The 24,815-nt window shown below is 48.0% G+C and overlaps 1 protein-coding gene across 11 annotated transcripts in view; it reads left to right on the plus strand.

Moving 5' to 3' along the window:
* The window catches only part of Lef1 (lymphoid enhancer binding factor 1), a 113,391-nt gene extending 90,858 nt beyond the window's left edge, over positions 1–22,533 (plus strand). For 6 of the 11 annotated variants that reach the window (XM_039101603.2, XM_063281211.1, XM_008761491.4 and 3 more), the window contains 3 exons: positions 738–845; positions 4,507–4,555; positions 21,350–22,533. In XM_039101603.2, coding sequence (XP_038957531.1) covers positions 738–845; positions 4,507–4,555; positions 21,350–21,429 — 237 coding nt within the window. In that variant the 3' untranslated portion in view covers positions 21,430–22,533. Of the gene's footprint in view, positions 1–737; positions 846–4,506; positions 4,556–5,169; positions 5,211–21,349 lie in introns of all 11 variants that reach the window. The other 5 variants (XM_006233309.5, XM_039101604.2, XM_063281212.1 and 2 more) reach the window with 2 other exon arrangements.
* The last annotated feature ends 2,282 nt before the right edge of the window (positions 22,534–24,815 follow it).

Raw genomic sequence — 24,815 nt, forward strand, 5'->3', positions numbered from 1 at the left:
CATGAGAGAAGGGGACCTCTAAGGTTTCCAGCAGCCATAGTTCTTTATCAGAAACCCCAGTCTCGTGGCAAACAAGTTTAGATGTCGCTTCTTGCTTTCTATTGGCTGGACAGAGGCTAACCACAGTCAGAGTGCGCTGTGTGAGCGGTGTTATCGATTTTCTGTAGGCGTGGACGTGTGTGGAAGTGTGAGGAGATGGACTGACTGCTGATGTCACGGCTCACTGGATCACATGATTCAGATTCCAGACTTCGTATGACAGGGCCGGGACAGAGTCCGGGTGGGGACTCGGGCCAGTTTATCCTTAAAAAGCATCTGGAAATGATCACATTTTGCATAAATAAGTGATGTCTGGGCTCTGTTATCAGTGTAGGCTCCAGACAATGAGAGGAGAAAGCTGGGTATCAAATTTCACCTGTGAGATGAGTTTGGTTGGTTGGTTTGTTTGTTTCCTAATTTTATTGGCAACAGGGAAGGATGGGTGACAGATCTTTATACTCTGAATGCTTTAATATGTTGGACATAATAGAGGAACACAGGGCAGAGGAACCAAAATGTGTCACTCCAGCCACCAGACTCCAGGTAGGTTTCTGGGTCACCAGGGCCGCTCCCGTTAGCCGGGAGTCAGAGCCTAACTGCTTATATCAAATCCATGGGTCAGAGCGTGAAATGTGAGCTGGATTGTTGCCCCTTGGCTCCTTACCTTTTCTCTCTTCCTTTTTCCTTTTCTGTTTTAGTGGCACGCCCTCTCCCGGGAAGAGCAGGCCAAATATTATGAATTAGCGCGGAAAGAAAGACAGCTACATATGCAGCTCTATCCAGGCTGGTCAGCGAGAGACAATTATGTAAGCCCCTTCTCTATCCCGTGGTTTATCTCCTTGCTCCCCGACCTCCCCCTTGCCCTGTTCTCCACCACAAAGGGGATGTTTGGAGGATGCATGGGTACTGATTCTTGTTTGGGGGGGTTTAGTGAACTGCGCGATAAGGATTTCACGAGTAGGTTGCATTCTGAAAACTTTAAGCTTTTTAAATTTGTGGATGTGAGTGCTGATTTCTCTGTAAAATGAAGCTCTTTTAGAGTTCAAAACAGAAATCCCTTGTGAATAAATCTTAGGAAAAAGATGTAAAACAACAGCCAAAAAACCCTATAACTTCAACCATGTAAAGACAAGATTAGCTCTTAAATAGTTACCACTGATCTCGTTAACTCTGTACTCCTGTTATGTTTTCTCTGTGTCTTTAGCTTTGAATACAGGTAAAATGTGAGTGTGTATATGTGTGTGTGTATGCATTTATGTATTATGTATTTTTTATCACGTTTCCTATCCTTGTCTAAAAATGTATTTTTCTTCTCTGAAGTCATATTTATGTTCCTATTCTATTAAGCAAATGTCTCAGTTTCCTGGTGTCTCCTGATTTCAAATTTTTGGCATTTTCCCCCCTCAGAGATACTATCCACCCTGCATTGGATGTGTCTGTGTAAAATGGTGTTTTTCTCCCCGTCCCATCATTTCAGCATCATAGATTCATAGTACCAGGATACTAAGAGGATAAGATATTTTAGCATTCTTGGTACAAGTTGTCAGCATTCTCCCCAGGTGACAATGGCTTTACAAATCTTGCCCCATGTCTTGGTGACTGTTTTGACACAGTTTTAGAACTACATGGGGCTTTTTGTTTTGTTTCTTAATCTCCCATTCTTTGTTCTTTGACTAAAAACAGAGTAGAGATTGTCATGTCCTAGGGAATACTAGTTTAACTGTCGAGAACTCCCTAGCTTATGTTGCCAGCTCCCTTACTGGAGAGTTTGAATATCTTCCTGACATTGTCTTTAATTCTATGTTAAGAGTGGTATATTGGAAACTCGGTCATTTTATATAAAGTGACAGTTTCGATTGTTTAGATTCTTAACAGAATAATTTGAAAATCACTCTTAGCTCAGACAGCTACAACAGGCAGCCTATGGAAGCAAAGATTTACCTCTTGCTCTTCGGAGGCCGGGGTACCAGAGACCGAGGCACCTGATGCGTTTGGTGTCTGTGGGCCACCCCAAGCATGTGAATGTGCACTCGCTGGGCTGTGCTCCCCCAGGAGCAAATCTTATTCATGGGGTCTTTGCCCCATGCACCACCTCCCAAAGGCCCCACCTCCCAGCAGCGTACTCTGTGGGTGGCCAGGAAGCGTGAGGGGGACCAGAAGGAGACCAGCAGCAGGAATGTCATTCTGGCCAGTCTTGCTTTAGACGAATTGTCCCTTCAGCAGCACGTGTGACGCCATGCCTGCGCACAGGCTGGCCGTGGCTGCAGCGGCTTCAGTTCCCACAGAGACAATGACAGGTTGTATCTAAGGTCGCATGTCCCGTAACAGACATTACAGCATTTTAACGTACGTGCATCTCTGTGGGAATGGGTTAGCATTGTGTCCCCTCTGTTATATTATCCACTCCTCGGAAACGCCACTCTACTGTTCGGGACGCGGAGCTCAAGCGTGCACTCAAACTTCGACACAGAAATAAGAGTCCCGTGGGCAGTTGCTTGGAGGCAACGGCACAGCCGTCTCCCACGCTGTTATTTTGGTTTGATTTAATAACTGCCATCTGCCAGCTGTAGAGAGGGCTTTCCACTCTCTCTCTGCTACTTCCTAATCCGTGTCATTGCCTCTGGGGCCTGTGAGGTCGGGGAGGTTAGGTAATTTGTCCCCGGTCGTGGAATAGGCCAATACAGTGCAATTTACATCCACATAATACCGACTTGTGGATCCGCGTGGCTGGCTCTCTCCCGAGGATTAGCTCCAAGTCTACTGGCTTCTGCTCCCTGAGCAGTAATTACCATGTGCTGCCCTGAGCCTTGGCTACACCCTTTACGGGGGTAGCACAGTCCGTCCTAAAGGGGTGTATAGTGTCCTCCTCTGACCCCGCCACCATGCACACCCTTTTGGCTGTGGCTTGCCTGGGGGACCACCGACCTTTACTCTCTGACCCGTGCAAGAGCTTTGCCAAGCTGTGTCTTTACACATATGCATTGCTTACTGGACATCTTAGAAAATTTCAGTTCTAATCTTGGTAAGTTCTAGCATTTAGAAAGGTGTAGAAGATACACACGTGGGTCCCCTTTCTCCTCCTCTTCATTCCACTCCTTTTGCTCCCCCTGCTTGTGAAAAGAAAGTCGTTTTGAAGCAAGCTGGTGGATCGTGAGTTTATCCTGAAAGATCTTATTCTCCACGACTGGTACAGGAAGTTGTTTTGTGTGAGCTTTGCTGGAATGAAGGGAGACCCCAGCTTTGTTCATACTATACTGTTTTTTTTTCTTTTTTCTTTTTAAAAACAACCCCATTCATGGCATCCAAAGCAGCGTATGGGGAGAGTACCCATGCTAACAGTCTGGCTAACCGGACTTTAACAGCAGCCGCAGGATGTAGGTGAGGATGCCCCAGTCTGCTAAGACCATTAAACGTACATCTGGGCTTAGCGTTAGAATGGGCTGCTCAATGGCGCCATTGGCTTTACAGGTGAGGTTGATGACTGTTATTTAGGTGGAGTTTTTGTGAGGCAACAGAACATTGGTTTTCCTGAGGGAAGGTGTCTTGCCTCCCAAGATAATATAGTCTATGTAATTTTGACAGATTGTTTTTATCTTGCATGAATTAGTCATTTAATATCCAAACTGGTTGGTCCCCCTCTGTGCTGTAAGTTCTCTCACCTCGCTGATTGAGACATAAGATACCACGCAGGCAGTAGGGGCGATAATGCTCAGAGCGCTACGTGCTGGCCATGTGGAGGGTGGAGAGACACTCAGGGCAGAGCTCAGGTTCAGGGAGGATTCTGCTCAGCAGAAAAGACCCAGATCTGTCTGAGGAAGAAGGGTAAGACACGAGACAGGAATTTTTCTTGAAAGAGTTGCCACTTGGGACCCATGCATATGGAAGCCAAGCGAGGGGAGGGCAGAAGGCTCTCGGGTGAAACAGCCTCACGGGAACCGCAGGAAACCTGAGGAGAACGAGGGATCTTGATGACTTCAGGGAGCACACTCTTCCGTTTGCTCCTTTCCCCGAACACCTCTGGCCACAGTAAAGATGGTCACTGATTCAGGCTGCCTGCTTTAGTGTTTAGGCTACAGAGAATGTTCTGTTAGTCAGTTGAGAATACCTAACCGCTCAGGATTCATGAGAGTGGGCTCTGGTTGTAGCCGCATGGAAGTGCTTTTACTCAGTTGACACCACAGACGTAAAATGTGGTGCAGTGCATTTCCCACTGGGTTTTGTGCTTGGCACCAGTAGAGGTGGGCTCTTCTGAGCATGGCAGTCAGGAAGAAGCGTCTTCAAGGAGGCAGGGATGCGGGAGTCACGTACATGCACACGCAGAGTCGTTACAAGTGCTGAGGAAAGGGAGAACCAGTGACTCTCCTGCCTCTCTGGCTGGCCTCCTCCCTCTGTCTGTGCTTTCTGTACATTGCACACCTGCATGCTGCCCTCCGCCCTCTGACTTCACTTGTGCCTCTGTCCTTCCAGGGCAAGAAGAAGAAGAGGAAGAGAGAGAAGCTACAGGAATCTACTTCAGGTAGGTACCACATGGCCCTCGGTTGGTGCTTCTGCTTCTGGCAGACTCCTTGTAAACAGTCCACATCTTCTTAGCCGCTGATGCTGTCTGTGACTGTCACATGTGATCCCTTAACTCACTGGCTTTCTTTCCTGAGATTCTTTAATGTTTCAAAAAGACTTTTCTTTTAAATGTGAAGGTGCTCGTAGAGACTCCTCCTTTCCCAACCCTGTGCCCGGAGTCATAGTTGAGAGGTGTGGTTGATTTTGATTTTTTTTTCCCCCTTCTGTTGTCTTTGTTCTCTTTGCTTCTGCCTCTGCTCTGTTTGCATAGTCCTTAAGTATGCCACTTCTACGATGATAGTACCACATGCTACCGTGTACTCCCTTGAGAACCTTTCATGTGTTTGGGGTGTTTTAATACTAAACAACACAGTGTCTCGCACTGTGGCAGGAGACCGTGAGGGCCCACCTCGGTCCCTTTTCCTTCCCATTAAAGGGCCCAAACAGAAACAGCTGTCACGAGAACCAAAAAGGGCAAAGTGAGCAGGTCCACACGATGTTGTAGCCACGGCATATTTGGAATGTACGGGAACCTCTCCATAAAAAATTTGTTAAAGACACAATTTTCTGCAGGTACAGGTCCCAGAATGACAGCTGCCTACATCTGAAACATGGTAAGATCAACTCTCTTGGCCCCTGCTGCTGATTTAGCTCTTAACAAGAGGCACTCGCTTGCGGATCTCCCCGCTCTCACCAGTTCCGCTCAGCTTCGTTCCTGAAAGAGGGAAACGTCACCCAAATCACCCTAGTGCTGTTGGCGCGTTCATGGTCCTTATCCCAGCTGTGCGTGCAACACAGTGTGCCTTCGCCTGTCCCACCCCTTCTGTACAGCTGTTTCTCTGTGCTCTTGCCCTCAATGTTTTTTCCTCTCAGCTATTTCTTACTGACCAGTGGAAAATCAGCCTTAAAAAACAGAAACAGAGGGGTTGGGGATTTAGCTCAGTGGTAGAGTGCTTGCCTAGCAAGCGCAAGGCCTGGGTTCGGTCCTTAGCTCCGGAAAAAAAAAACAAAACAAAACAGGAAGCAGCCTGACATCCTCTGCCACCAGTGGGGATGAGTCTGAGGGTCACCTTTGTACCCCTCTCAGCCATGGTACATGGTAAAGACTCAGTTGAAATGATGTGTGGACAGTTTGATTGTAGGGAGGAAGATTTATGTGCTTTTTCTATTTTAAAATGTCTTCTACTGGGTGTTTTTCTTTATGGGTAACCATTGCTAGACCTCGCCCTAGGATCTGTAAGTAAAACCTAATTCACTCATTTTTTTTATGGTAAGTCTTTCCTTTCTAGCCACGTGGCCCAGGAAACCGGCTTCAAAAATAAAGGCTGGGTCTTAAGTTTGACTTGACAGGGCGTAGCCGTCTTCCATAAGAGTTGCCTTTTTACCTGCAGTGTTACTTCTCTAGAACCCTGTGCGGTTAGTCACCTAGTCCTGCCAGGCTCCCTTTGGGTCCTCTTTACCTCTTGCCTTCCTCAACCGCCCAGCCCTTGTCACTTAGTACGTAGGGAATGTGTTATGGCCACAGACTTTCCCTTCTCAGTTCCGAAACACAGATGATGTCACTTCTCAAAGCCATCCCGTTCTTACTGCCTGAAGGGTACAGTCACAGCTCTTAGTAGATGCCCTATCCTGCCTCAGGTCAGTTGTTCAAGGTTTCTTCTCCCTTCCAAACTGGCCCCTGTGAGACCTATGTGTTCTGTCCAGATAAAAATAGCAGTCCCACAAGCAGGCGGAGGGCTCCGCCTGTGCCGGTCTCAGTGCTAGCAAGGCCTGCTCACTCTGTGTATGAACAGACCCATCTGGGCAGCAGCCTTTGGAATGGCCTGCAGTGTGGATGCTCTGGACCAAGCCAGGGGACCTCATCCAAGCTTGAAAATGTACTTTGGGTCCTAAACTTTGCAGTGATTTTTCCCTACAGGAATCTCCAGGGTAGGTACTGGCCCCAAGTAGATTTCAATTTCCAGTCAACAACCTGGGCCCTCTAGTCAGCTTCTTAGCCTCATTCTCCTCACCTGTAAGGTATGCCTTGCCTTTGGCCAATAGGAACTCAGAAATGTCCCTGTCACTTACTCTTGCCAGAAACTTTCTTGATCTTCATTCTGACTTCTTCCCAGGTTTCCAAATCCCCAGCTAGTACCACAATTGTTCTATCCAGATCTAACCTCGCGGATTTAACCTAAGGCTTGGTGACTTCTTCCCCTGTTAATGGATGTCATCTCTTGACATCAGCGACTATAATATATCCAAACGTAACACAGCCACAGATGACGGCCACATAACCGAGTGGACATGAATTACAGTCTTCTGAGCCAGCCACTTAGCTTTGTTCTTCAGTCCCCAGGGGATGATTTGGTTATAATCCCAGCCCCAGGAAGCATGGCTGCATGGATGACAGCCTAGGAAAAAGTATGCCCGCACACCTTGTATTGTTTGTTTGTTTTTTTGATTCCTCTTTAAGGCTGGGTCTCAGGTAGCACAGACTGACCTCCAGCTCACTCTCGTAGGCAAGGCTGACCTTGAACTTTGATCCTCCTGCCTCCACCATCTGAGTGCTGGGATTACCGGCGTGTACCACCGTGCCTGGCTTACTGGAACTGGAGACCAAGCCTGGGCCTCGTGCATGTCCGGGAGGCACTCTGCTAACCGAGCTGTGACCCTCTCTGTGCTGTTTCATAAATGTCACCTTTTCATTGCTGATCTCTTGGGAATAGTTTGCCCCCTTGCCATGTCCAGCCATGACAAAGCAGGCCCTCGGAAGTACAGCGTGTCCCGGGCTGGCACGAAGCCACGTGCTAAGTTCTGCCTTTGCACCGACAATTTTAGGCTGCCTAGTTCATGAGAAATGCATTGCAGAACTTAAGAGTTGGAACTTGATTTAATGCCTTTCATGATTGTATATAATCATGATATATATATATATATATATATATATATAATACTTGATATATATTTGATATAAAAGCTGAGTATGATACAAAAGGTTTGATAAAATCTGAGGTTTTGGGGGGTTTTTTTTGTTTTTTTGTTTTTTTGGGTTTTTTTTGTTTTTTTGTTTGTTTTGTCTTTTTAATGTGTTTTTTTTTTTTTTTTCCGGAGCTCGGGACCGAACCCAGGGCCTTGCGATTACTAGGCAAGTGCTCTACCACTGAGCTAAATCCCCAACCCGTTTGTTTTGTCTTAAAATGTACTTCAGCTGCCTGTTTCTTTAATAAGTCGCAGCAATCTTTGGACTTCTCACCATTTTCTTTTTTCCTGAAGGTTAAGGAGTCTTCTTTGAACATATAAGAACAAAACAAATGCTGCTGTCGCCAACAAATGCTGCTGTCGCCCACTTCTTTTGAGCCCCCAGCTGCTGGGTGTGGCCTGACTTGTTGTATTTACTGCTTAAAGTCACTAGTATCCATCTCCCTCTCATACCCTGAATGGGTCACGTGGTCTTTGAAGTGCAATGCCGCCCCCCCCCCCCCCCCCCATGACAGTCCTGTTGTACAGAGAAAACCTGGGAGCCATGAGATTTGTACAGAGCAGAGAGGAGCCCAGGCTCCATCCTGAAAGAGTCCAGTGAGTCAGCGAGGGTGGCATTCTTGTTCTCCACACCCCTCCCCTTTCTTTGCTGTAAGAACTCCTGCGCCCGGACTTGTCGGTCACCAGTGCTTCTTTACTGAGCCAGGTCTTTATAAGACCTGGAGATGCTACATTGCAAGGGACAGAGAAGGGCCTACTGTCATGTGCTACCTGTGGTGCTCGAAGGCATTTGATATAGGGGTCGCACTGAGAAACCTAATGCTGTAATAAAAACAAAATGTTCTTGGCACTCAGGAAAGCACTGTCACAGGGGAGGGCCCTGTGACAATCACTGATAGTCCCTTCTGGAAGAACCACAGCAGAGAAATCAGGGACTGGGCTACCCAGGTCTCAGCACAGACCCTGTGGGAAGTGCAGAGCCTAGAGCAGCCCCTCATAGTCTTTGGACTCGGGGCTGCATGGGGTGAGGGAGAAGGGAGAGAAGCCATGGCCTCTAGTTCATCTAATTTGTGGTCTGCACTACCTCACAGCGCTGCCACAGGCAGCCTTGGTCCCCCTTCCCTGACTTGCCACCACCAGACTGTTTCTGTAGAACAGCCACTCGCTTGTGTGGTTCTTCACTTCCTGCGCAGATGGCCTCCGAAGCCTCTGCCCCTCCCCACAGTGGTTTTCTGGTGCCAAAGGTACTCAGAAGTTCTGCTGATTACGTGGGTTTGGTTTCTCCCATGGTGTCGGAAGAGCCTGTCTTGCCGGAGCTGATTACATCTCAGAAGCGAGCTCGGGACAGATGGTGTACTTGATTAGAACCAACTCTCCCTGTAGAGCGATGTTTCTCAACCTATAGGTTAAGACCCCCTTGGCAAACCTCGACCTCCAAAAATACTTACACTAGGGTTTGCACTTATACGATTCACAACAATAGCAAAATTACAGTTCCAAAGTAGCAATGGAAATGACTTTACGGGTAGGGGGTCGCCTCGATGTGGGGAACTGTATTAAAGGGCCACAGCACCAGGAAGGTTGAGAACCACTGCTCTAGGGAGATGTGAAATCCCCATAGCCGTTATCAGTTCTGAGAGGACCATGCTAAGGACACTCACCAGCCAGGGCCTGAGCAGGAGGGGGCATAGGCTCCGCCTCCAGGAGGCCTCAGTCCTGTAGTACACTCAGGTGTATCTTATAGTCCCAGTTAACACCAGCCTGCTAAGCCATGCCCACCCTCCACACTGCTCGTTCCTACCACCCTACCCCCGCCTGGATCTCCTCCACTTCGTTTTTTACCCTAGTAATTCCCTTGAATTTTCAGGATCGATCTTTCTTTCTATCTTTCTTTTTTCCTTTCTTTCTTTCTTTCTTTCTTTCTTTCTTTCTTTCTTTCTTTCTTTCTTCCTTCCTTCCTTCCTTCCTTCCTTCCTTCCTTCCTTCCTTTTGAAAAGACAAATTTTTTTTAAGTTAACTTTTTGGGTTAGTGTACAAAATAATGTATTTTGTTATGGAATTTTCTTTTTAAAAATGTTTTTGTTGTTAAATTAACTTACAAAGTAGTGGGTTTCCATATGGAATTGGAATATTTCATTTTGGTTGATGCCCCTATCCACCAGTGTTAATGGCATTTCCATTAACGTCTGTGCTGTTTACAACTTCTGGCTTCCACATTTGAGAGGAAATTCATTGTTCTGTCTGGGTCTGGATTATTATGCCTAACATAATCACCCCTGGCTTATTCTATTTTTTTCTACAAGTGACTCAATTTCATTATTCTTTAGAGCTAAATGATACTGCGTGGGGTATGTCTGTCTACTGTGTCTTCTTTATCTAATTCATTTGTTGTCTGGGCTGCTTCTGGCCATTGTGAACATTCCCTCTGGAATGATGGGGTAGGGATGTCTGTGGTATGCTGACTCTGGCCATAGTATACAGTATGTCTACTTTTAGTTTGGGGGAAATCAACATCAATCGACCTCTGTATGGTCATACTGACTTACATTCATTCCCCCCAACAATATGCAAGAACTCCTATCCCACATGGATGTGTGATGACTAGTGTGTGTTCTGTTTGCCAGTGGCCATCCTGACCTGGGTGAGATAGAGACTCAGTACTCCTAATTTGCATCACACACACACACACACATAGCTAAAAATGTTGGACATTTTCTCAGAAGCATCTGTTCGGATAATTTACCCATGTATCAGTTGTGTTGCTTGCTTCATTGTTATTGCCCTTATGGTTCGTGTTTGCTTTTAAAATTTGTTAACAATAAGCAGGGCTCCGTTCATGAGTGCAGTGCCTGGGGATACCAGAAGAGGGTGCTGAGTCCCCTTAAATGAGAATTAAAGCCAGTTGTGAGCCACTGTGGGTGCTGAAAACCCAACTCAGATGCTCTGTAAAAGCAGCGCTCTTAACCTACTGTGTGCCCCGCAACCCTCCAGACCCCAGAGGGCTTCTTTGGTTTTAGTATTTTGTAACTATCAGGTTAGTAGTTGGCAAAGATTATTTTCCTGTCCTGTAGGTCACCTGTAGGTTGCAAAAGCATCCTTAATTCAATGAAATATGGTGTACAGTTCTCTTCTCTGTATCCTGCAGTCCTGTTCCTGAAATCAGTGCCTGGGCAATATCTTGCAGTGTTTTCTCTGTTTCCTTTAGTGGTTTCAACGTTTCAGGCCTTATATTGGATTTTTAACCCACATCGAGTAAGACTTAGACGTCCAGTTCCACCCTTTAGATGTGCACAGTCAGTCTTCCCTCTGCCATCTCTTAAAGTAGCTGTCGTCTCTTCAGTGTACATCTGTGGAATCTTTGTCATGATCAGTTGACTGTGGATCCGACGGTTTGTTTCTTGCCTCTCTTCTATTCCGTCGGTCAGCTGCTAATGCTGACGGCTTCATTCAACTCCTGTTAAGCGAGAATGATCTTTAAAGTTCTTTAAATGCTGTGTTTCCATTCCTTAAAATGCATGGATTATATTTTATGCCTCTGTGTTGGAGGCAGGGCAGGAGGGAGTTGCCTCCTCAAGCCCCATGTAGAAGTTGGGAAGGAGAAGGGGAACCAACCAAAGCTGGATGTGTGTGAAAATTCCACAGGCAAATAAATTCACTCTGAAACTATTGTTGGTCGGCTCTCAGTGCCATAATACCTTTGGTCCAAACTGGAGGCAAGAGCAGTGAAAGCCATTCCTGAGGGTTCTTCTGAGGGAGCCAAATGCATCCTGTCCAGTTTTTGTCTGGAAGCTAAGAGCCCAGGGCCTTGGGAGGTGAGACTGCACCACTCCTTTCTATCCGCGTGAAGGCCGGTGTCACAGACACTAGTGGTTTATTCTGCCAATCAGCAGTAAGGGTGACTCCCGCAGGGTAAGAACTATCCTGGGAGGAGGCTACTTGGTGAATGAGATCCTTTTCTTCCCAGAGGGGTTTCCAGTATGAGAAGCTGTAGGCCCAAAATGGCTAACTCTAAAATGATATGATTTGTGCTAGGAGTTACACATAGCATGTTAGATAGATAAAGAGTATGTAGAATGAATAGGTAAATCTGAGTGGAATCTTGGCAGTGTCTTGGGTGGCTGGCACTTGAGCTGTGGATTGGCGAGGGAGTTCCTAGATCCCACAGCTAATTATTTTCCTGGGAGGTTTGAGGGCCTTGGCATGGGTTTGATTTGGCACCTCGGCAGCTTGTCGGTAGTCTGACGTTATTATCAAAGGCTTGACTTTCCTTTCTCCCTGTCTCAGTCAAGATGCGTAAGAAAGCAAGCAAGGAGTCAGAACTGTTGAAACAGCGGGCAGATTGATCACTTGAGTTCATTAATTAAAAACCAACCCTGCGAACAAGTTTATTAATGTTTATTGTAGCAAAACAAACCCCAAAGCCAAAATTCTCTAGAGATAGAGTTCTGATGTAGTGCCTCTCTGATTATATAGAATCCACAAACTAACTTAAAAGTAGAAGCAGGATACTTTTAGGAGTGGAAAACTCCTCTGGCTAAAGGCACGGGCGTGCACCTGAAGACACAGATGCACACGCAGCCCCCTCACGCCCACCCCACCCCCATTTTGGCTTTGACATAATCTTTTTCTCAGAGGCCTGCTAACTAAACGAAGAAGTGTGTTTATCACTCAGTAGAACCTTCAGCCGTCACTGCCCTGGGGCCAGGAGCTGTGTGGGAGAAGTAATTGCAAGCACTGTGCAGGCTACAGGAGTTAATTGTGCAGGGCTTGGATTTATGTTGGGGGGAAAAAAGCATGTTTCTGGCTTCTGTTTGATGATGGCATTTAAAGGTTCAAGGCTCCTGGGTCCTGTGATTCTCCTCCCACAGAACCCCCCAGCTACAGAGCAAGAAGGCAGAATCTTAAGGGTCTGGGGGGAGCCTTATGCAGCCCCAGCTTCCGCCCTGTTCTCTGAGAGGTGGGAAGTGGGTAGTCAAATGTTCTCCATGGTCTTTTAAAAAAACATCTACTACCTATATAGTTTGAGGCTCATCCCAGCATCTTTGAGCCTTTTTTCCTAATCTTCGCTCCTAATTCTCCCCACAAGTGTACACAAAATCAGCCTCATTAGGTGTCTAAGCCTCTGGGTGTCCACTGGGTTGGTGTTTAGTAAGAAAACAGAGCCAGACTTTTTTCCCTTTTCTTTTTTGAAATGGTGAAATTAAAGGGAAATTAAAGGCAGCTTGAGAAATCCTAACGCTTGTTCAGAGTCCCAAAGCAGAAAAGACTCTTGCCTGTTCCTAGAAACTGAAAACGTTTGGCTTCTGTCTCCTTTTCCCTCTTGTGACACACAGGAAGCACGTGATAAGGAATTGTTGCACGCAGAAGGTAGTGAGCAGAAGTTAAAGACTCTGGGAAACAGGATCTGGAGAGGAGAAGCTGGCAGGTTAGAGGCCAGGTGTCCCACACTGTCTACCCACCCCACTGGAGTCAGCATCCCCCAGGCACACGGCGGCTCAGCAGCGCCCCCTAGCAGAGGCTGCCTTCTGCCTCCCTCGTAAAGCAGTGTTCAGATCCTAGGCAGGGGGTTGCTGGCTGCATCTGCGTTGCCTGAGAACCCTGGCTCACTTCACTTGAAGCTGGAGATCTCGGTGCCCTGAAGGGACTCTCTTCCTCAGCTTCTGTCCCTGGTTTGTCCATTCTGAAGGAATGGCCTACCTACGACTTTCCTCTTGTGCAAATGGCTGTCACAGGTGAGTAGAAACCTCTTAGAGAATCTTGCCTGTCATGCACCTCAGGAAGTTCAGGCCTCAGACAGTCTTAGTCACAGTTTTAATATAGAGATAGTCACATAATTAACAATGTGGTTCAAGTGACTGCTGTGCAAACTGTAGGTTCTCTAAGTCGGACCCCATGTCCAGGATGCCAGTGGTCAGTGTCTCAGCTACTTTCGTTGCTATAGTAACTTACATTAAGTAACTTACTTAAGTTGCATGGCAACTTACAGAAGAGTTTGTTTGGGCCTATGGTGGTTCCTCCATGGCAGGGATCATGGCAGAAAGCGGCAGGTGAGGTAGCAGAGGCAGGAAGCTGAGAGCTCACATCTTGAACCCCAAGCCTGAAGCCGAGTGACCCAGAAATGGCTGACTCTGAAAGCCCGCTCCCTGTGACTTCCTCCAACAATACCATACCTACTAAGTCTCCTCGAACAGCCACACTAAGTGGGGACTGAGACTATGGGAGACTTTTCACATTTCAACCACCATAGTCATTCCTGTGATAGGATGCTTTTGCATATTGAAAGGCACAGTCAGGTCTCCAAGTCTTGGTATCCACAGCAGGCGCGGGGGGGGGGGGGGAGGCGACTGTAGATTATAGACTCTGGGGGTACATTTCAGAAAGTTTCAGAACAGCAAAACTTAGTTTTGGCACATGATTAGCGCTGCGCTCGCTTTGAGGGTGCTATCAGGTAGGGCTGTCCTACAGTGGGCCTCTCCAACCTTCTTGAGCGTCATTCTTCTTCTCACCTGTGCCCAGTGGGACTGACCCTGTGACCGCGTGTCTGCAGCAGATACACTGCATGTCATTTCTTCCTGTCATGCTGTCCCCTAAACAATACAGAGGAACAGCCATTGCATGGCACTTGCATTGCTTTTGGTAGTGGATGCAATCTGGAGAGGGTTTAAAGCACAGGAAGGGCACACATAAGTTATATGCAGATATGGGCCATTGCATGGATGACCGCAAAGGGACCTTTATGGATTCCAAGGGGCAACTGTACCAGAGCAGCCCACATGTCACTTACTTAACCATAGGCCGAACCAAGGGTGATCTTCCTGCTGGGCCAGAGATTAGGAAGTAGGACTCAGCTAGCAAACAGGTCACTGGTCAGCCACTGCGGGGTTCTAACCAAGATGGCTCCGTGGTTAAGACCACTGGCTGCTCTTCCAGAGGCCCAGACATCAGTTCACAGCCATCAACAGCTCCCAGTCCCTGAGCGCCCAGAGCCTCTTTCTTGCCTCTGAGGTACCAGGCACCACACGTACATGCAGACAAAGCACCCACATACTAGAAACATATTTAATACATTTAACTGGACATGAAGAGATGCACAGGGAACTCACTAAACCTCCCTTGTGATAGCGTGATATCTAGAGTTGTCCCAATACGTAGGGATTGAATTGCTTCAGACATTTTAATAGAGTTCTTCTCTTACTGGGGTGGTACCTGGAGCTGTGGAAGTGCCACCTTCTGAGCGTCAGAGTTCTCTGAAACCTCAAGTCTTATGTCTTTAACTCTCAAAGCACGGAAAACGGGTTTTGTGTGGTACTAAGGCTAGAACCTCGGCCCTGGTGCACTCTAGAGAGCCTGGTTAGTTGGTTTTTGTTTTGTTCTTTGTCAAGTTGACGCAGGTGAGAGGTCTGAGAAGAATGCTTCCGTGAGACTGGTTTGTAGGCCTTAGGAGCCATTTCCTAACTAGTGTTTGGTGAGGGAGGGCTGAGCGCCACTGTGGGCGGTGCCTCCCTCACATAGGCTTCCTGGGTAGAAAGCAGGCAGAGCTGGCTGCTGAGCAGGACTTCTGACCTCTGCACCAGCTCCTTCTCTCACTTCCCCTGATGATGGACTAGGCCTGGGCAGGGTCATGAAATTAACCCTTTCCTCCCCAGGTCGCTCTCGGTCATGGTGTTTTAATCACATCAACAGAAACTCTTTAAGACAATAGGCTCTACCACTGTGAAACACCCACAGCCCCAAACATGGACGTTTTATAAAGGGTTTGAGGCTGGGGAGCTGGGTCTGGTTCTCAGCATCTACAGAGCAGCTCACAAACACCTGTAACTCCAGTTCTTGGGGATCTACCATCTTCTTCTAGCCTCTGTCACACACCAGGAGACGTGCATGCAGTCAAACACCCATACACATACAATAGATGTTAAAAACAACACCTTAAGTATAATTCTGCTTTCAGCACGGTTCACTGACGTGTCTTAGACCTTCACGCCATCATTCCAGAGACTTTACCACAGTAGGTGCCACACGGAGTATGATGGTTTGGCATTGCTGTAAATGGCTCCGAGTAATGTTGAAAATGTTTAAATCGCTCTCTCTGATCTCTCTGTTAACTTTCCGTGCGATATGGAATGATTCCTCTCTACCAGGAGTAAAGTACGTTCTGCCACGTGGTGGGGGTTGAAGAATCAAAAGATGAATTTTATTTGACTACTAAGAGTCAAAGGTAAAGGGCCCCGACTTAGAGGTGCTGGGGTGCTGTGTAGATGTAAAATGTGCTGGGTTGGGGTTGGGGATTTGGCTCAGTGGTAGAGCGCTTGCCTAGCAAGCGCAAGGCCCTGGGTTCGGTCCCCAGCTCCGAAAAAAAGAAAAACAGAGTCATTTGTTCAGCCTCTTGGTTTCCTTATTCCGTTATATTCCTACCATGCTATCTGTTCCTTTTCATGTCCCATCCTCGGCTTAGATATTATAAATACAGTGTAAAACCATCTCTGTTTAGAGTCAAAGCAGCACAACTTCCGTTTGGCTTTTCTGCATCAATGACGAGTTCCACTCGTTGACTTCATTTGCAGAGGAGCACATTGTGTGAGGTCTGAACAAAATGGAAATGCTTGGGCTTTGCCTGTGAAAAGTGGGGGGCCTGGACAGAGAGCTCAGCCTGGGGCCCATCCTCTCAGCACAGCTTGTCGGTCTTGCCTCCTCTGCTCTCCTTACCTGAAGCTGTGCTGTCACTGGGCTCCTGCCTGGGCCCCTGGAGCTTTAGCAAAGATATCCGTGCGGTCATACACCACATGATGGGAAAGTCCAAAGCTAGATTGCTCACAGTAGTAGATTTAATTCAGCTCTGGCTGGATATTCTGAGTTCTTACGTATATTCTGAGTGTTGGAAACACTTCACTTCTGCCTCTCGGGCTTTTCTCAGCTACCGGTCTTGTTAGAAGACATTCTGTACCCAGAAACCAACCCCCTGTTGCTTTTTATCCTCCTGCTTCCTTGCTGCTTAGTCTTGGTTCTCTGTGGGTTAGCCTGCAGGTCCTGTGTGTTCATAGCCTGTGTGTCCCTCATTCTTAGCCTCTGGAGGGTGGCGTGGAGGTGCAAGGTCGTTGCCCTCCCACAGTGCCTGCTAAGCAGCAGGATGGAGGTCTCGCTCGCACTTTTAATCCCAAGGCAGTAGCTGAGGTGCGCAGACCTTGGAGAACGCCAGGTCCCTGTAACCCCCACGTTTCTTCATTCATCCCTCCACACACTGGGAGCAAGGGCCTGGGGCACACCGGCGACTTCCTGAGCAAAGGGAGATGATGATTACAAGGCCTGGATCACAGCCTGACTCAGGCCTGTGTGTTCCCGGGGTCTTAATCCGCGTGTACGGTTGCTTCTCCAAGTGAACTTCCTAAGATTTTCATGGATCCCGTTGCTTCATTTTTATAAGAGTTACCCTCTCTCCTCTCTGGGTGAACTTCTGTCAAGATGAGAGGAAATGGGGACGAGGTAGACAATTTAAAGGTGGGCTTCTAAAGCAGGGCTTTGATGTTCTCTTAATTCAGAACCTTTCTCTAGAGCAATGATTCTCAATCTGTGTGGGTTGTGACCCCTCTGGGGTCAAAAGACCCTTTCACAGGGGTCAAGTATCAGATGCCCGGTGTATCAGATATTTGCATTATAATTCATAACAGTAGTAAATTTACAGTTATGAAGTGGCAACAGAAGTGTATTAAAGGGTCACGGCATTAGGAAGGTTGAGGACCACCGTTACAGAGCATGCCCTAAATGTGTCTGCAGATTGTACATCCAGCAGTCCCTGGAGCTGCAGCCTCCCCACAGGACATGTGTGTCCTCACAGGCCAGGCAGATCTGGATGTGTAGACTGAAGGCAGACTACCCTGCAGCCATCGCTGGTGGGTCCCAGGCCTGCCTCAGTCACCCTGACACAAAGTACTGTTTACCTGGTTGCAGTTGGTGTTGCCTAACACAAAGGGGAAGCTGTACACTGACTCTGCCCGGGTCTAATCTGAGTCCAAAGCCAGGGCCATGGACCCCTTTCTGATTCCCTCCCACAGCTCTGTGGTCAGGGATGCAGAAGTCCTAAGTGTGGAACCAAGGACTAATTCAGCTGCAGAAACAAAACTCAGAGTCAAGCTCACCGACCACACATTTCCATTTTTCCTTTTCCCAAACCCCAGGTTGTCTCACTGCCAAGGACCCACAGCCAGGCTTGCCAGGTTAGAACACATTCTCAGAGGGGGATGGGATTTCTTTATTGACTGACGAGCTCAGCCTCTTGACTGGTTTGCTCTCAGAGGGCATGGCATCTTGAGTTAGGCAAAGCTATTCTAGATGTGGGGGACATTGTCAGGATAAAGGTGCCGTTGCCTAGGGAGAAGGTAGGAAAGACAAAGAAAATGATAATGTCGTCAAGTATGGTGGTAAGAGTGTTGAGTTCAGCAGTGTTTCCCACATTGTGGGCTGGGTGACGTCAAGTAAGCTCCTCACCTCCCTGGGCTTGATTTCCTCCTCTGCAAAGAAGTGAGAATTCACATCCCTGTCAGCTCGGTATGAAACTGCTGTGTGAAGTTTTGCCCGGTCACCTTGAAATCAGTTAGGTGAAGGCAAGAGAAGAAGAACGCTTGGAGATTGGCAGCAGGGGTCACCGGGGCCTGTCCTGTCCCAATCTGCCTCAGTGTCCTCTGCAGAAAGACAGGGCTGGGCGCTCTGCTGTGCTTGCCCCCTGCCCTGGAATCCTAACAGCTACCCTCCACACACATCGGATTGTGAAACACGGGAGGCCACGCCCTGCGGTAACAGGCAGAGAGCAGTTGGCACGAGGGGTGTAGCGTGTTGCCACAAGGCAATTCTTGTAGTTAAAACTTCTTTTCACCCCTCACAAAACTAATTTCTAATTCCCTCTCCCCAAAGATGATGTCATAGCTGAATACCCACTCCTACTTACATCCTGAGGTAATGCCTGGGGCCATTTACACAGGTAGGGGTGGTATGAGGGGATGGGGAGAGTTGGGGGTTCGGGGGGGGGGAGTTGAGAGGGGTCCTGATTCAGTGCTTGTGGTTGCTTACCTGTTCTGACCGTGTTGCCAAGAATGTGAGAGTTGGCATTTTTGTCCCTAAGGACCCTCCTTGCTGCCCCTGTCTTAGTGTGCATAGCTGACCAAGCCCAGGTGGCCAGGGGTGCCAGCTTCTCCCATGAGAAGGTAGAAGGGAGAAAGGGCTGAACTGCCAGAGTCTTCCGGCCTTTGTTAGAGTTCCACATATGTTTTCATAGCGTTGGGGCTCCTCCTGCCCTCTCCTCCCCTCCATCCCTCTCAGTTTTGTACCAGAGACCCAGTCAGTACAGTTCATCTGCCAGGAGCCTTGGGGGGTTCCCTTTTCAGGCTCCTTATAAACCAGATGAGGTCTTGGTTCCGCTTGAGTAGAGAGGTGGTCGGTCAGGCTGGAGGTTGTTTGAGGAAGGCAGCCGTGGTCAGGGTGTGTAGGGTGTTGTATTTTGTGTTAGTGTCTGCCCTGCACAAATGTTAAGGCGCTGGCCTTAACATCTGTAAGAGAGAGAGCCGCTAGCTCCCTTTGATGCTGGGGCTTGGTTTGATTGCCCAGGAAGGCCTCAGTGGGCGGAGCCTGTCCCCCTCCAGCAAGCAGCCCAGCCCCACTGCAGACCACAGCAAGTCTCCCATCTCAGGAGCTTGGTTTCTTCGATTGGATCTTGACTTGACCCATTTATCTCTGTAAAACAGCACGCTCAGGGCCCCGTTTTCTCCCGTGAAAAAGAGTTGGTCTTCTTTTTTAACAGGGTGGCCAAGGACAGTTGAGATGGCTCCTTGACACTTTAAGACAGTTTCCCATCAGGACTGCAGCCCCAGCATGGGAGACTGCCTTGCCTCTGAGGACAGCCAACTTGTCAGGGGTAGTTGCAGGGCAGAACAAGAGTGAAACAGAGACAGCCAGACGATGCGTGTGCAGGAAAGAATGGCCAGTAGGAGATGAGGAGGTTCCGTCTGTGAGGAACGTGGTGCCCTTGGCAGCCATGCTTGTCTCGAGTGTTCTAACTGAGACCAGCTCTAGAACTGAGGAAGGGCGGGACTTGTAGGACAGGCAGGCAGGAGAAGGGGTGTGGCTCTGCTCTAGAATTAGGGTCAAAGCGAGAGTCCCCTACCCTAGCAGATGGACAGGTTGTCTCCCATGGTACAAGACATCCCCAGCTCCCTGTGGCCATTCAGATGTAAACCCCAGCAACCTGGCTTGGGCCAACAGCCTAGGACTTCAAGGCCATACCTTCTTAGGAAACAATGTTTTCCTGCCACAGACTGAGGAAAACTGCCCAGGAAGAGCAGCTTGGGCTGAGCCTTTTGAACATCCTTCATGCAAAAGCACAAAGTAAACAGGGGCCTCTGGGGCCCACGCCCAGGCCAGACTCCAGTCCTGTTCCTCCCCTGAGAAAGGCCTTGCCTCTCTCAGCTCTTTGATCCTCCCTATGAAGGACCGACAGGTTGATAACGCGCAGTGCATTCCTCTGTTAAGTAGGAAAAGGTTAGCTTTGCAGAATAGGTATCTTTGACCTCTGGAGACTTCACAATTCTAGCATTGTGGTGGTTTCTTCCCTTTTTTATTACAGTTTGTTTTATTTCTCCGTAGTTGCTTGGGGATGTGGCTTGATTCACAGTTTTGGATCAGGCGTTTGTGGAGACAGCTGTGTGGGGACCTCAGTCCTCCGTGCTGTCCTCCACACCCGCACGACCTTGTGCGGTGGCCCTCTTCTACTCCGCACCAAAATCCTGTGGAAAGCACTTGGCCACCCACGGTGTGTTTTTCCCTTTCAAATGGTCACAGCTTTCTAGCTTTTTCTATCGGTCGTCTGATTGTTCCGACCCCTTTTCCTCTTCAGTGAAGGAGCCCACCACCTAGAATTAATCTTCTGGAGGAAGAGTCTACCTGTCAAGGGGTACAGTGACCACAAACACAGAGAGCTGGGTTCATCTGAGGCTGTCCCAGGTTCTGGATGGGACGCAGGGCTTCTGCACCTCCGCCTCCGGTTAAAAGCCGAGGAGACAGAGCAGTGCATCCTGGGGTGAAGGAACTGACTGCCTTTGACTTCCTCTGCCTCCGTTTGTCGTGGTGTTTCATTTAGCCTTTAATCGCTTTGGTAAAATCTCGGGTCACTAAAACTTTGGTGACTAGGGTTTCTTCATTTTGAAAAGCATCAGTTAGTTTAATTACTTGCACAGTAATTCATTCGAGACTAACAGTGAATGTCTTCATCTGTTTGGAGAGAGTCATCCTGGGACCTTATGTGGGAGTGGAGGTACCACCCCCTTGGACCGTAAGAATGAACAGCATATCCTGGGTGTGTCAGGCTTGTCCCGTGGGACCTCACCTCGCAGCGCGCTGGCCATTTGGAATGTTCTGGTCCTGTGTAGAATCCCGCAATGGCTCTCCACAGGGAACTAAAACCAGCGCTGGTACTTGAGGCTCTCCTCTGACTTAACTCCTCTCACCTCTCCAGCTCCCATTTAGCTCTTTCTATTGATGTTTCATTTGTTGGTTTGACTAAGACACAGCTCTTTAAGTGCATGTCATAACTGTGCATACACACACAAAGCCAAGCAAACATTCCTATCCTGGCATATATTGGAGGGTTTTTTGGTTGGTGCCTGGCAATCCATTTTAGCCAGCATGAACTTAAGGACATGGATACTGTAAGTGTAGACCGGACATTGATGCCTATGACAGAAGGTACAGTCTTTCCAAGGCCAGCAGCGATTTCACATTAACAGCATTTCATTTGTTTCTTCTTGAGGTGGCAAAAGAAACTCATTCCCAACGTGCAAAGCCAAGGCAGCGACCCCAGGCCCTCTCCTGGAGATGGAAGCTTGTTGAAAACCCAGACTGTCTCCACAGCTTGCCCGGCTGACCCCAAGGAGCACTGACAGCAACTTTACCCTGAGGTCACTGCTAGCGCTGACCCACAGACACAGTCACTGCCAGCCCTCCCTTCTGTCTACTGCAAGCGCTGACTTCCAAAAGAAAGCCGAATACGGTCGTTTCTGAAAAAGAAAAAAAAAATAAAATTAAAAAGTCCATGAGAAAGCTAGCAGGCCCTGCCCACTGAGCAGCATTGCTTCCAGTCTTCATGCGCTTCTTGAGCATCTTCTGCGCAGACCTGTCACCCTTCAGCAAGGACAGACAGTTCCTTGGCTGTGTTTGCCTCGTCACGTGCAACTGGAGCCAGCGACCCAAGCAGGCATCAGCATCCTGGCGTGAGAATCGTGGAAGACTCCTCTCGTTCCTGTCTTCATTTTCCTATCTCTTCAAGTTTTTATTTAACAGTACAAAAGGATCAAGTTTGTGTTTGCTTCTTTTTTTTTTTAACTTGAATTTTTAAGTTTACCTTTTTTTTTTTTAACTTTTATTTTCCTTGTATATTTTGCTAGCTCTGAGCTTTTAAGTGAAATTCATAGGTCTGAAATAAAAACAAGATGAAAAGAAGCCTTTTTTTTTTCCTGAGAGATCTTGTCCAGTAAGTGGCTTCTCTGTGATACACAGTGGCCTCTGCCCTGTGAGGTGTCTGACAAAGCTAAACAGGTAGCCAAGCCCACTCTTGTTGGAGGTCACGTTTGGCAATCCGTCTCACTTTATTTTCTGATTTTTTTCTTTTATATAAATAACAAACCTTAACATCTCCTTTGGGCGAACCCATTTGCAGTGGATTTTCTTTTTCTTTCCTTTCACTCCTGTAAAAAGCCCAGCACTTGAATTGTTCTTACTTTAAATGTTCCGTATTTGTATCTGTTTTTATTAGCCGATTAGTGGGAGTTTATGCCAGTTGTTAAAACGAGCATCGATGTACCTGTTATTTTTTAAATAGCAAGGCGCAGCCTCCGCCCCAAACTGTCATTTAACGTTTGTCACTCCAGTTTGAGTTAACGTGCTGAGCATTTTTTAAAAGAAGCTTTGTAATAAAACATTTTTTTAAAAGTGTCATTTTATTAAGAATAAAGTTGCTAATAATTGCAAGTTGGTGGTGAACTGAACCCGAGGCCAGGACTTGGCGGGCACAGGAGCAGCACCTCAGAAAGGTGCTCTGAGTGCACAGGACAACGCCTGCCTCCCAGGCCTGCAGACTCCAGCGTCTCCTCTCTCTCCTGTGTCGGGCAAAGACTCGAATCACGGTCAGAAGGGAGACAGCAGAGCCACGTGGTTGTGGGTTCCTCCGGGCTCACCATAGGGCGCTTCATGCCTTCCCTCTTCAGACCTGAGCTTCCCACATCCCCGGAGGGGCCCAAGTGGTGAAGGAGGTCATCCACCTTGTCCATCTCCTCAGAGTCGAAGAAACCTTCTCAGTATTTAGTGATAGCCGTAATCCCCCACCCTCCGTAAACTAGTACACCTTGCTATCTGATTTAGCATTCAACTACATGCATTCAAACGCCAGTCTCTGAAGGTCTTTCACTCCCGAGTTTGGTATCACAGGCCAACTGAACTCCCCTGCTGGTCTCGTTCTCTCCTTTCCATGGTGGATACAGCTGGGGAACAGCTGGCTCCCATACTTGTAATAGCCCTCCGAGTACTGCACTTGAAGATTGCCACTAAATCACCCCTCGAGTTCCTCCTCTCCAGGCTAAGTAATCCCGAGTCCCTGCGGCTTTCATCATCAGGCCTTTAATCATTGTCATTACCGTCCTCTGGGACCTTTCCAGCTCCCCTCCTCTCCATCCTAAACTTGAACCAGGAAAAAATGTATTATGTTCAGGGGTCCTACTTGCTCTAAAGGTTTAATATTCCGCCATTCGTTCGGGATCATCCCCTTAACGTACATGGTTCAAGGCGCTCCCGTCTGACTCCACCATGCCGATCACTTGGGGAGGTAGCTACAAAAGCAAGCATGGCGGACTACTTTCCTGGGGGAGAAAGATAAAATCTCTTCCAAAGCTGGGAAATCCGTTCACCAAAGATATGGCAAAGGGTAAGACTCGTTTCCAGCCATTCTGCCAACCTGCTTTCCAGAGGCATTTGTATTAGGGAAGGAGAATCCGGTATCTCCCTGCTCCACGAGGCAGACTGCAAAAGTTGCCGGTGGCTGGAGAGAGTCTTCTGGCCACTTCTGTTTGACCTTAAAAGTGATGTCTCCCCGCCCCGCAGCTAACAAAGCACAGCCTTCCTGGGAGCCTCTTACCTGAGGTCACAGTTGGCACAGCCACCCTTAGAAATAAACGGGTGTTTCCTTCCTGTTTCGGTTGGTTTGGTTGCCAGGGTTACCGGCAATACCTGTCCAGTTGGGAGGGACCTTCCAAATGCTCCATGACTGTGGCTGTCCTAATGCAAACAGTTTTCCTCCCACAGCTCGGTCTAAGGCTGCGATAATGTAGAAACCCGCTGAGCGGCAGTAAGAAGACATCTGCCTGGCTTTCCTTTAGCAGGAGTAAGATAATGGATAACCCCAACCGGAGGGGAAATGCAAACTTCATAGCACATGGCCCTGGTATAACAAACCTCCCACACCACAGGAAGAGACTTTAATGCAAAAGAGCTAACATGAAATTAGTGAGTGGTAGTTAAGCTTGAGGCCTCCAGGGGACGCCACTATTCCAGGTGCCCCTTGCAAGCCCCACTCAGGATCCTGAACTGCTCTCAAGTAGGAGTTGTGAGCAGGTGACCATCAACTACTAGAAGAACGAGACCCTAAATTTCTGTAGTATGGTAAAGATGTCTCGTGTTTCTGGAAGCTGCTGTCTTAAATTCCTGCCGCTGCTTAATGAACAAACCATCATCCTCAGAATGAAGGAGAAGGGGGTATAGCCAAGTGGACAACGATATACAAAACAATACAGAACTTTATACGCTCAAGAACAAACGTTGAAAAAGGGGTCACTTGCTTTTCTTTATTGAAACGACGCTACGTTTCATTACCATGTCTATCAGTCATGAGGAGGTATGAGGTAATCAACCAGACATGCTGACACACACCTTCAATCTCAGCCCTTGGGCAGAGCCCAGAGCAATACCTAACCCCCAGGAACTACGACGCAGTTTGTGAAATGGACTTCTTGAAATATAATTTGTAGAAAATATGTTTCGGTCCATTGTAAAAATGTCCTGTATGTATAGCCCGTGGTCATAAACCGCTGGTGCACAGTCCTATTCAGAATAGCACTAAGGCTAAGGTGGCCTTAACCGGCCTGTTCTGAACTCAAGAACCGTACAACACTTTGACAAGGGGAGGCAGTGTTGGGATATTAGTCACCTACACCGGTGGGCGCATTCAC

This window comes from Rattus norvegicus, chromosome 2 (genome assembly GCF_036323735.1).
Source record: "Rattus norvegicus strain BN/NHsdMcwi chromosome 2, GRCr8, whole genome shotgun sequence".
NCBI lineage: Eukaryota > Metazoa > Chordata > Mammalia > Rodentia > Muridae > Rattus > Rattus norvegicus.